General features: G+C 46.9%; 1 protein-coding gene across 1 annotated transcript in view; it reads right to left on the reverse strand.

Annotated features, from left to right (window-relative positions):
- Positions 1-646: 646 nt before the first annotated feature.
- Positions 647-12821, reverse strand: part of LOC139805811 (putative ankyrin repeat domain-containing protein 20A4) — an 88528-nt gene continuing 76353 nt past the window's right edge. Inside the window, exons 18-27 of the mRNA XM_071764652.1 lie at positions 7654-7745; positions 6610-6785; positions 6323-6416; positions 5790-5867; positions 5087-5221; positions 4147-4259; positions 3618-3750; positions 2700-2830; positions 2130-2343; positions 647-847 (exon numbers count right to left, since the gene is read on the reverse strand). Of these exons, the coding sequence (XP_071620753.1) occupies positions 2187-2343; positions 2700-2830; positions 3618-3750; positions 4147-4259; positions 5087-5221; positions 5790-5867; positions 6323-6416; positions 6610-6785; positions 7654-7745 (1109 nt within the window). The 3' untranslated portion in view covers positions 647-847; positions 2130-2186. The remainder of the gene's footprint in view (positions 848-2129; positions 2344-2699; positions 2831-3617; positions 3751-4146; positions 4260-5086; positions 5222-5789; positions 5868-6322; positions 6417-6609; positions 6786-7653; positions 7746-12821) is intronic.

Here is a 12821-nt window from a genome sequence, read left to right on the forward strand (position 1 = left end):
TCTTCTTTGTCAACACTTCTGGGATCTTTTGGGTGAGATCCCAATCTTTGGTTTTCTTTGAGGAGAACCCTGGGGATTCTTCAGAGGACTGCAGGATGCTCTTTTTACTGTGTTGCCAAAGCGCTTCAGGAGAGGGATCTATGGGATGATCTAAAAGCCCAGCTTGAAGGTTTACCTGGAAGCTGTTTCTCACTGTACCTTTTGGAGGATGGTTCACTTTGAGCCTCCTCCCTGGGATGCCACCCCTCTTAGGTTTGGGCTTCAAGCAGAGGGTAAGTTTGCATGGCACAAGGCAGTGGTCTGTAGGACATTCTGCACCAGGCGTCGCTCGGCTAGGACGGACATCGCCAACATTTCTCGGGCGCACTAAGACACAGTCAGTGAGGTGCCAGTGCTTGGATCCAGGATGCTTCCAGGTTGTTGGAAGAGAGTTTTGGGGATGGTGAGGTTCTGCTCAGCCCAAAACTCCAGCAGGAGACGTCCATTGTCGTTACAGTTTCCAACACCATGCTTGCCCAGGACTCCTTTCCAGGCTTCATAGTTCTTTCCTACTGCGGTGTTGGAGTCACCAAGGATTATGATCTTAGCATCTGCAGGAACCTTTTGGGTGAGGCAGTGCAGCTGGCTGTAGAATTTGATTTTTTTCTGCATGGTCAGCTTGGAGGGCTGGGGCACACATACTGAGGAGAACAACACGGTGCTTGTTGTGGAGTGGGAGGCGTAAGGAAATGATGAGATCCCAATGAGCGGTCGGCAAATTTTCAAGTTTGGAGGCCTGGAATACCCATGAATAAAAGCATAATCCTCAGCTGTCAGCCCAGCAGTGTCTTCATGGGAAACACCAGCACTGTAATGAAGGAGAACTTTGATCAAATGAAGACTCCTACCAGCAGCAGCAATCATGGGTGGGGTTCTGAAAGACTCAAAACTTCCTATGAAATGGATTATTTTACACAGACACTGTCATTAGCTTCATTCCTGCTTGTTCTCAGGAAAAGTATTTTCCCCATTACTTTACAATGAACAAAGGAAAACCAGGTTCCATTAAAAGCAAAAATAACATGGGAGAGGGAGTCAAAACAACTGCGTGGTCACACCAAGCTGCCACACGTACAACACTTCAGTGCACATGAGGCTGCTGTGCCTCTCAGCAATCCCACTGAAAGAATACTAAAGGGACGCATGTGGATAAATCCCAAAGCCCCCCAAAGCCCTGAACCTCTGATCATTTTCAAGCAAGTACAAGCAACAGCAAAATCCTGGGGAGAAGAGAGCCCTAACATGTCAAATAAGGCACAGGTAGAAGAAAAAAAAGCAGGAAAACTACTGCCTAGACCAAAAGATGACCCCAAAACAGGACCAACCCGAAGCAAAGCAGTAGGAGTTGAGGTGTTAGAACTTTCCCTTCTCTCTGGAGCCTTTACAATGCCAAGAAGGTCCAGAGAACACTCCACAACTTGTGCAAAGGAATAAAGAGAAGAAAAGCATCTTGCTTTCCTTTTGACATGAGGGGTTTTGGAGAGCCTATATCTTAGCAGTCAAAGCACCTGCAAGGAGCAGCAAGAGTTACCAACACTTGGGACTGCTCAGCACGAGAGCTTCAAAGCAATCTGTGAATGCTGTGTGCTTACACAGCTTCTTCCAAAAGGCACAGAACACCTGCACAACAAATCGGAGCTACATACCCTTTCCCATGGGAAGTTCAAACCATGCTCCTCAAATGGAAGCCAAAAAAGATATCCACTTTTTTCCTTCATAGAACCAACTTCTGTTCTCTGAAGGGCCCATCCTTATTTAAGCAGTACAGCACATCAAATTCATTGGGGGGGGGGGAGGGGGCATTTTGCCATTCATTGAATAAAAGGACGAGATTATTAAAGACGGGCAAAAAGGCTCACTGTTAAGGTACAATTAATTAAAAAAAACATTAATTCCACGATCAGTGGTGTTACTCTTGAAATGTTCAAAAGAAATTAAAGACAGAGCGAGGGTTAAAGGAACCTTCCTCACAAATACGCCATCTCAGGTTTACAGATATAATGCTGACCAGATGTAGAAGAGGAAGTTTTGGAGGAAAACACATGAGAAAAAAGTAATCTCTTAAAACACCCCAAAGGGCATGTACCTACCTTTCCAGTTCGTTTTGTAGGCATCTTCTCTTTTTCACTTCCTCCAGATACAGCTTTTCATATTTTTGATTTAGAGCAATGCTCTCCCTCAGGGTCTCCTTTCACTGTCCAATTCTTGTTCAAGGTCTCCAATCCTGCAGAGCAGCAGCTTTCTCTCTGCATCGTGGTCATGGGCTCTGCTCTGTTCCAGTCTGTCCTGGGAAGCTGCCTGCTCCTGAAGCAGGTAACACACTTTTACCCACCACAAAGAAAAAGGGAACTCTCCCATCCCTCAGCTGAACCTGCCCAGTGTCAAGGGCACAGGTTTACTCCCTGAGCCACCTGTGCCTCCTCACTCCCCTCAGCAACCAAGGCAGAACCCCTGAGCAACTACCATGGGCAAGAATTCTTGACTTTCTTCATTCAGAAAGAATCCCCCCCTCTCAGCACTGTTATTCATCAAAGCTTCTAAAGAAGGAACACTGTCTCTGTAGGACAGGGCAGAGAGGAAAGGGTTCCTCAAGGAAGGAGTCCCCCACCCTGCCACTTTGGTGGCTTCTGTTCTCAGAACTGATGGGTGATGTTTCTCACCTCTGCATGCAGCTGCTGTTTGGGCTTCTCCAGTTGTTCCTGGTTCCTCCCCAGGATTCACATCTCAGTTCACTGAGCCTGAGTTTGGTTTTCTCCCTGTCTGCCTCCAGCTTCCAAAAAAGTTCATCAAGCTGTAGAGAGAAAAATAAAAAAACAAAACCAAAAAAGAAAAGGAGTTCAGCAGGATCTAAAAGAAGGCAATCTGTGAAAAACTGATAAAGGACTGGGCACCAGGACTGTATTTGTCATCTACTAACTCAGTATTAAAATGAAAGCAAAACGAGGGGCTTCCTTTTAAAAAAGAACAGCTGTCACACCACCTGAACTTTCTCCAGCTCAAGTCATGCCTAAGATGGGGATTGAGGGTGACCTTGGGCAAAGCCAGCTTCATACAGTTCTTCTGAGTGATGGTGGCGTTCCATATGGTGGCCTGGGCTGGGTCTCACTGCTCTCAGCCCTGACCCTCACCCATGGACACCATGTCCTGGCAGGAATGCAGATCTGCCTGTCCCCAGGGGCTGCCCTGGGGATCTGCACCCTTGGCTCATCCCCATGGCTCTCTGCTACTCTTCTTGGGGAGGGGGCGTGGGACTGCTCCTGCCCCTGGAGCTCATGGACCCTGACAGCCTTGTGGGGACTCTTCCCATCTCCCTTGAGGTGCCCTTGCAGAGACTGCTTTGCACATCACCTTTTCATCTTTACCCATCAGGATAACTGCTTTGTTATTGTTATTGGGTACAGTCATCTACTGCTGCAGCAGTGGAATGAGCACTGTGGAAAGCCAAATCCATTCCAAAATACAGCCCAGAAAAAAAAACAACAAATGAACAACGTGAAAAGACGACTTGGGAAAGAGTAACACAGGTTCCAGGATCAAAAAACACCGCCACAAAAAACCTCACACAAATGAGAGCTCACCTTTGTATTTATTTTACCAAATTCATTGACCACTTCAGAATAGCCATCCTGCATTTCTTTCTTCAAATCACGCAGGGACATCTTCTCCTCATTTTCCTTTATAATCTGTGTAATTCTTGAAAATCCGTCCAACCTATACAGCAAATTTGGCAAGAAAACAATGAAGGAAAGGAACAACCAGCCTTTTTCACGTACTCTTGTGTAAACATCACAGATGGAACTTGCTTCATCTTTAACGTGCTTGACACAACAGAAATTACTGAGAGAAAAATACAGCATTCCTATGCCATGCCTGGAGGGTCCAAATTTCACCTGAGTAAGAATTCAGACTTCCCTCCCAGGAGACCTGCAGGGCAACCTCCATTTGCAGTTCCTTTGGCAGCTCTTGAAAGCTCTCATCTCATGTACAGCACTGTCTTGCTAGCACTAAGATGAGGATGGAATTTCCTCACAGACACCTCTATACACTCGGTTTTACACTGAAGTTTAATACAGTCAACTGGTGCTCAGGGATATGAACAAGACCTACCTCTCAGACTCTTTCTCCACTTCCTTGTTTGTTTCCAGCTCTCTGTCCAGATGCACTCTGACACTGCAGTTCAACTCTTTAAGCTTCTTCTCTTTCTTTCTGTCACTCTCACACTTTCAAAACAGAAAAGACAGATGACACACAGGGCGCAGAACAGGATCTACAGGCAGGACCTGCATCTCATGTTCTCCCCACAGCAGCTGCACTACACCTCCATCTGTCAGCCAACTTCCACAGAAAGCCAAGGGACACAATTCCTGAGAATATTTCATTGGATTTCCCACCCAGCAGGCCAGTATCTAACAATGGAAACAGATGCTCCCACTGAAGCAAAGAGGTGATTTTGATTCACATCTTGTTTTCCCTCTTGCTGTTCTCTCAGCCAAACCAGCCAAGAGCTGGCAGCTGCTCTGAATTTCTACTTATACTTTTTCCTCTGCAGAAAAGGAGAAAAGGGAAAGACTGCTCCTTGGAATCTGGCAGCTGTTTCTTGTTTCTTGTTTGGCACTAGTTCATTTGCCCCCTGTTCCTTCAGTATGTTTTTCTGCAAGGTTTTTAAGCTCCCACTACCCTCAAAACATGCAGCAGCTCCTCCAGACACTGAACTGGAAGCATGAAACATTCTACCCTGCCCAGAAACGCAGGGGTCAGAAGATGACCAGAAGAAATCCAGGGAAAAATGGGCAACTGCATCCTTACTCAATGTGGTAAGCTGATAGCAAACCACACCAGCAACTCTGCCTGATACAACCACTCCAAAATTTTGACACAGGGACCCAGCTAGCTTTTATCTGCCTCCTGGAGGATCCCTAAATCACAAGGGAGTCTGAGCCTGAAGAGCAGGAATAAGAGAAACACCTGAATAGAGAAGTACTCAACAAAATGTGAACGAGGTGGTGCTGGGTATTGGCTGGTCCTCTGGAGGGTTTCCTGGGCTCACCTGTTTCAAGAATTCATTCTTTCTCCTTCCAAGTGGGGAACCATGGTCTTCAGGGTGCAATCCTGGCTTCAGCCTCTCTGTCCTCATGCTGTGCAAGTCCTTTGATGGCACAGACAGCACAACCTGCTTTTGCAGCTGTGAAAGCAACGGTGGCAAAAGGAAAAACTAAGGTGACCAGAGAGGTAACAGCACAAAGGAAGCAGAAACTCACATGGAAACAGGCCTAAACTGTCCTCTCCCCATCCAATATTTCCAGCTAAGGCTAAGGCAGTGTGCCTAAGGAACCAAACTGCAGCACCTGGGGCTCGCAGAAAGAATGAACACTCTAGAAGTGGGAAGAGGAGCTCACAACTTTGCAACGTAAGAAGACACACACACAAAATAGCCCAAAAACTTTCTTACAGACATCCTCTTGAGTTCATAATGATAGCAGAGAAAAATCCCTTTAGCACCCACCACAGAACATACCCTCACTGCTTCTCTAGCAGCTCTACATCTCCTGAGAGCAAGAAAACCTTTTCAGATCAGCAGTGCTATTTATGCTGCTACCCAAAGGGACCAAGATTTGCCTAGCAGATCCAGCACCAAAGTGGAACAGAACCTGCTGATTCAGCTCAACTATCTAGAACACAAGTTTGCTGGATGCTTTAGCAGCACTCTGTAAGAAAAAGCTAAGTAGAAAACACAGAAGCCTCCCATGTACCTGCTGCTGGTGCTGCTCCTCTGCAGCTGCCTGTGCTGCTCTTAAGCTGGTTATCAAGTCTTGCAGGTGCTGACAAGCCTACAAAAGCAGTAAAAGAAGCAAGAAGACACACACTGACTTTCCAGCCTGAAAGTTCCAGACTCCTCATTATCAAAAATGAATACTACATCCACCTCTTCACCTCTTTATTCCTATTATACCCAGCACCAATGATCAAAATGGCCATAGTTTGAGGGCACTGTAAAACTGGTTGCAGTCATCTCCTCTGCTCTTTTCTTCAAGGAGAGGGAGAACACCATGCAGGACACAAAGAAACTTCAGTGAAAACCATCAGGAGGAGCTTTTCCCACCCACATGACATCTGAAAACCATGCCCTGTGAACCAAAGGGGAAAGACCAGCAGCCAGTATTCAGGAGAAAGAGGGAACTGGGCTCCCCTCAGCTCTCCAGGAAAACCTCATCTTAGCATTTCCCCACAGCAATCAGTAAGAAGCTCAGGAGCTCACAACAAGGCAAGTTGAGGACCAGCTTACTGAGGCAGAGGCTTGCAGGTCTCTCTGAAGGGCTTCAATCCTACGGCTCTGCTGCTGGACTGTGCCTTCCAGTCTGGCATTTTCCACGGAAAGGCTTAAAAAGAAATACAGGCCTTATCAGAGAAATCCACCAGAGCAGCAATTCTTGAAGAGCACCAGGGGAAAAACAAACAAAAGCATCTTCAAAACCACCTGTTAACTTGCTGTGATGCAACGAGGCTGTGCTGTGGTTTTCACACAACCCCGGACAGTGACAGACACCTTGGTTCTCTGTGTCAGTCTCTTACCAGTGCACACGCTCTTCCAGCTCTTTTACTCTAGCCCTGGTCTCCGAAGGTGATGACAGGAGGTCTTTAAGTTTTTGGGACTTCTCTCTTAGTTTTCTTTCCCTATCCTTGCCAGAACTCATGCAGTGATAAATCTGATGCTCATATTGAAGCTGCTGCTTTTCCACTTCCCGACACTGTAAAAACACAGCAAGAATCGACAACAGTTGGGAGAGCTTTTATAGAGAAAAAACAACTGCTGCTGAAAAACTCTGGTGACTGCCCATGTCTGCACATACCCACTACCCAAAAAACTGTCATCAGTTCAAACACATTCAAACTTTCACTTCTACTAGCAAATGAACACAAACCCCTGATAGTTTCTCATCCTCTAGACTGGTCTCTCCCATCCCTCTACTAATCCCCTACAGCATGGTTCCAAGCACCAACACTCACCCTCCAACCCTTTAAGGGACTCATGGCACTCTCTCTATCCACTGGTTTCCTCCCCCATTGAAAACTGAAATAAAACTTGATCCCTCTCCTAAAGTGACTTCAGTCCCTTTGTCTGCTCTCAAAAGTAGATAAAGATGATTTCTGTTTCAGAATATATATATATATATATATGGAGAACAAGGTACAAAACCCTTCTGAACATGATTTTATGGTGGTCTTGGCAGTGCTGGGTTAACACCTGGACTTGATGCCTAAAGGTCTTTTCCAACCAAAAAGATTCTGTCATCCTCTGTTACCAGAGGGAGGGGGGGGTGAGGGGAAGCACCGTGAGCATAAAGAAGCCCAAGTGCAGCAGTCCAGAATTTCTACTGCCCTTCAGAAATCAGACAAACTGCTGGGCCAAACCACATGCAATGAGCAACAGACACGTCAGTCTCTTTTGCAGAGCACCTTGCCACATACAAACCTCAGACCAAGTAAGGACACCGTGTCCTTCATGTCACAGACATGGACACCACGTTTATCAAACAGTGAGACTCCTCCACACGTCATCCCATCTCTGGGGGGGTGCTGGAGTTGGTTCTGGACTTCTGGGACAAATTCACCTACCTTGGATTTAGCCTCTCCCAGTTCCTTTTCCAAGCCCAGGTTGGCTTCCTCCAGGTTCCTGCAGCGCTTCGTAGCAACTTCCAGCGAAGCTTCTGCCACAGACAGCTTTTTAAGAGCTTCACCAAGCTCCTGCTGCAGCTCTCTGACATTGCCCTGATGAAATGGTTAGATGAGCACAAAAAAGGTTATAAGAACATGAACTATGCCTTTACTTTAACTTATATGATTATACACTTAGACCTGTCTTGGGACTCAATCCCAAAGGGAGGAAAATTTTGCCTGCCACCAGCAGTCAACAGCTGATCACCTCTAAATTATCACCAGCTGCTTGTGAGGATTTCTGTTTTCTAATATCTAAGAAAGGCTCAAGTATTACTCCTCTTGAACACTACACCAGCATACCCCGAATCATGTATTTTTTTAACAAAACTCAAAGCAATCTCTTGTGATGCAAGAGCCACAGTTTGACTGCAGATATTACTCTGGCGACTGCCCATGTCTGCACATACCCACTACCCAAAAAACTGCCAACATTTCAAATACCTTCAGATCTTCACTTCTACTAGTAAACACCCACAAAACATGTTACTTTTCCACCCTCCAGATCCCTCCCCTGATCCCTTACAGCATGGTTCCAAGCACCAACACTCACCCTCCAACTCTTTAAGGGACTCATGGCACTCTTTGTATCTATTGGTTCCCTCATTCATTGAAAATATGAAATAAAAATTCATCCCCCTCCTGAAGTGACTTCACTGCCCCTCTGGTCAGGAGATGAAGATGATTCCTATTTAGGAACTCTGAGGCCTCTCTACTTTCATTTTTGTAAGAGCACAGCAAGAGCTACTCAAAAACCAGCTGGGAAGAAGCCCTTGCACGAAGGCTGCTTCAGGATGGAAATGGCAGCAGGGCCAAACAAGGGGGAAAAATAAATAAATAGAATATATATATCTATGCAGAATAAGGTACGAAACCATTCAGAACTGGAAACTTGCTGGTGAATGGATTAAATCCGTTTGGTCTTTGCTCACCAGTGGTGTCCCCCAGGGCTAAGTGTTGGGGCCCCTTCTCTTCAATATCTTTACCGATGATCAGGATGAGGGCAGGGGGTGCACCCTCAGTAGACTTGCAGGTGACACCCAGTTGGGTGGGAGTGTTGATCTGCTTGAGGGTAGGAAGGCCCTGCAGAGGGACCTGGACAGGCTGGAGCCACGGGCCAAGGTCAACTCTAGGAGGTTCAGCAAGGCCAAGGTCCAGGAAAAATATTTTCACCTAAAGGGTTGTCAGGCACTGGAAGCGGCTGCCCAGGGAAGGGGTTGAGTCACCGGCACTCAAGGTACTCCACATCCCTGAACATGTGGAGATGTGGTGCTGAGGGGCATGATGCAGTGGTGGTCTTGGCAGTGCTGGGTTAACACCTGGACTTGATGCCTAAAGGTCTTTTCCAACCAAAAAGATTCTGTCATCCTCTGTTACCAGAGGGAGGGGGGGGTGAGGGGAAGCACCGTGAGCATAAAGAAGCCCAAGTGCAGCAGTCCAGAATTTCTACTGCCCTTCAGAAATCAGACAAACTGCTGGGCCAAACCACATGCAATGAGCAACAGACACGTCAGTCTCTTTTGCAGAGCACCTTGCCACATACAAACCTCAGACCAAGTAAGGACACCGTGTCCTTCATGTCACAGACATGGACACCACGTTTATCAAACAGTGAGACTCCTCCACACGTCATCCCATCTCTGGGGGGGTGCTGGAGTTGGTTCTGGACTTCTGGGACAAATTCACCTACCTTGGATTTAGCCTCTCCCAGTTCCTTTTCCAAGCCCAGGTTGGCTTCCTCCAGGTTCCTGCAGCGCTTCGTAGCAACTTCCAGCGAAGCTTCTGCCACAGACAGCTTTTTAAGAGCTTCACCAAGCTCCTGCTGCAGCTCTCTGACATTGCCCTGATGAAATGGTTAGATGAGCACAAAAAAGGTTATAAGAACATGAACTATGCCTTTACTTTAACTTATATGATTATACACTTAGACCTGTCTTGGGACTCAATCCCAAAGGGAGGAAAATTTTGCCTGCCACCAGCAGTCAAGAGCTGAGCGCCTCTAAATTATCACCAGCTGCTTGTGAGGATTTCTGTTTTCTAATATCTAAGAAAGGCTCAAGTATTACTCCTCTTGAACACTACACCAGCATACCCCGAATCATGTATTTTTTTAACAAAACTCAAAGCAATCTCTTGTGATGCAAGAGCCACAGTTTGACTGCAGATATTACTCTGGCGACTGCCCATGTCTGCACATACCCACTACCCAAAAAACTGCCAACATTTCAAATACCTTCAGATCTTCACTTCTACTAGTAAACACCCACAAAACATGTTACTTTTCCACCCTCCAGATCCCTCCCCTGATCCCTTACAGCATGGTTCCAAGCACCAACACTCACCCTCCAACTCTTTAAGGGACTCATGGCACTCTTTGTATCTATTGGTTCCCTCATTCATTGAAAATATGAAATAAAAATTCATCCCCCTCCTGAAGTGACTTCACTGCCCCTCTGGTCAGGAGATGAAGATGATTCCTATTTAGGAACTCTGAGGCCTCTCTACTTTCATTTTTGTAAGAGCACAGCAAGAGCTACTCAAAAACCAGCTGGGAAGAAGCCCTTGCACGAAGGCTGCTTCAGGATGGAAATGGCAGCAGGGCCAAACAAGGGGGAAAAATAAATAAATAGAATATATATATCTATGCAGAATAAGGTACGAAACCATTCAGAACTGGAAACTTGCTGGTGAATGGATTAAATCCGTTTGGTCTTTGCTCACCAGTGGTGTCCCCCAGGGCTAAGTGTTGGGGCCCCTTCTCTTCAATATCTTTACCGATGATCAGGATGAGGGCAGGGGGTGCACCCTCAGTAGACTTGCAGGTGACACCCAGTTGGGTGGGAGTGTTGATCTGCTTGAGGGTAGGAAGGCCCTGCAGAGGGACCTGGACAGGCTGGAGCCACGGGCCAAGGTCAACTCTAGGAGGTTCAGCAAGGCCAAGGTCCAGGAAAAATATTTTCACCTAAAGGGTTGTCAGGCACTGGAAGCGGCTGCCCAGGGAAGGGGTTGAGTCACCGGCACTCAAGGTACTCCACATCCCTGAACATGTGGAGATGTGGTGCTGAGGGGCATGATGCAGTGGTGGTCTTGGCAGTGCTGGGTTAACACCTGGACTTGATGCCTAAAGGTCCTTTCCAACCAAAAAGATTCTGTCATCCTCTGTTACCAGAGGGAGGGGGGGGTGAGGGGAAGCACCGTGAGCATAAAGAAGCCCAAGTGCAGCAGTCCAGAATTTCTACTGCCCTTCAGAAATCAGACAAACTGCTGGGCCAAACCACATGCAATGAGCAACAGACACGTCAGTCTCTTTTGCAGAGCACCTTGCCACATACAAACCTCAGACCAAGTAAGGACACCGTGTCCTTCATGTCACAGACATGGACACCATGTTTATCAAACAGTGAGACTCCTCCACACGTCATCCCATCTCTGGGATGTGCTGGAGTTGGTTCTGGACTTCTGGGACAAATTCACCTACCTTGGATTTAGCCTCTCCCAGTTCCTTTTCCAAGCCCAGGTTGGCTTCCTCCAGGTTCCTGCAGCGCTTCGTAGCAACTTCCAGCGAAGCTTCTGCCACAGACAGCTTTTTAAGAGCTTCACCAAGCTCCTGCTGCAGCTCTCTGACATTGCCCTGATGAAATGGTTAGATGAGCACAAAAAAGGTTATAAGAACATGAACTATGCCTTTACTTTAACTTATATGATTATACACTTAGACCTGTCTTGGGACTCAATCCCAAAGGGAGGAAAATTTTGCCTGCCACCAGCAGTCAACAGCTGAGCGCCTCTAAATTATCACCAGCTGCTTGTGAGGATTTCTGTTTTCTAATATCTAAGAAAGGCTCAAGTATTACTCCTCTTGAACACTACACCAGCATACCCCGAATCATGTATTTTTTTAACAAAACTCAAAGCAATCTCTTGTGATGCAAGAGCCACAGTTTGACTGCAGATATTACTCTGGCGACTGCCCATGTCTGCACATACCCACTACCCAAAAAACTGCCAACATTTCAAATACCTTCAGATCTTCACTTCTACTAGTAAACACCCACAAAACATGTTACTTTTCCACCCTCCAGATCCCTCCCCTGATCCCTTACAGCATGGTTCCAAGCACCAACACTCACCCTCCAACTCTTTAAGGGACTCATGGCACTCTTTGTATCTATTGGTTCCCTCATTCATTGAAAATATGAAATAAAAATTCATCCCCCTCCTGAAGTGACTTCACTGCCCCTCTGGTCAGGAGATGAAGATGATTCCTATTTAGGAACTCTGAGGCCTCTCTACTTTCATTTTTGTAAGAGCACAGCAAGAGCTACTCAAAAACCAGCTGGGAAGAAGCCCTTGCACGAAGGCTGCTTCAGGATGGAAATGGCAGCAGGGCCAAACAAGGGGGAAAAATAAATAAATAGAATATATATATCTATGCAGAATAAGGTACGAAACCATTCAGAACTGGAAACTTGCTGGTGAATGGATTAAATCCGTTTGGTCTTTGCTCACCAGTGGTGTCCCCCAGGGCTAAGTGTTGGGGCCCCTTCTCTTCAATATCTTTACCGATGATCAGGATGAGGGCAGGGGGTGCACCCTCAGTAGACTTGCAGGTGACACCCAGTTGGGTGGGAGTGTTGATCTGCTTGAGGGTAGGAAGGCCCTGCAGAGGGACCTGGACAGGCTGGAGCCACGGGCCAAGGTCAACTCTAGGAGGTTCAGCAAGGCCAAGGTCCAGGAAAAATATTTTCACCTAAAGGGTTGTCAGGCACTGGAAGCGGCTGCCCAGGGAAGGGGTTGAGTCACCGGCACTCAAGGTACTCCACATCCCTGAACATGTGGAGATGTGGTGCTGAGGGGCATGATGCAGTGGTGGTCTTGGCAGTGCTGGGTTAACACCTGGACTTGATGCCTAAAGGTCTTTTCCAACCAAAAAGATTCTGTCATCCTCTGTTACCAGAGGGAGGGGGGGGTGAGGGGAAGCACCGTGAGCATAAAGAAGCCTAAGTGCAGCAGTCCAGAATTTCTACTGCCCTTCAGAAATCAGACAAACTGCTGGGCCAAACCACATG

The sequence above is a fragment of the Heliangelus exortis genome, chromosome 20, assembly GCF_036169615.1.
Source record: "Heliangelus exortis chromosome 20, bHelExo1.hap1, whole genome shotgun sequence".
NCBI classification, from domain to species: domain Eukaryota; kingdom Metazoa; phylum Chordata; class Aves; order Apodiformes; family Trochilidae; genus Heliangelus; species Heliangelus exortis.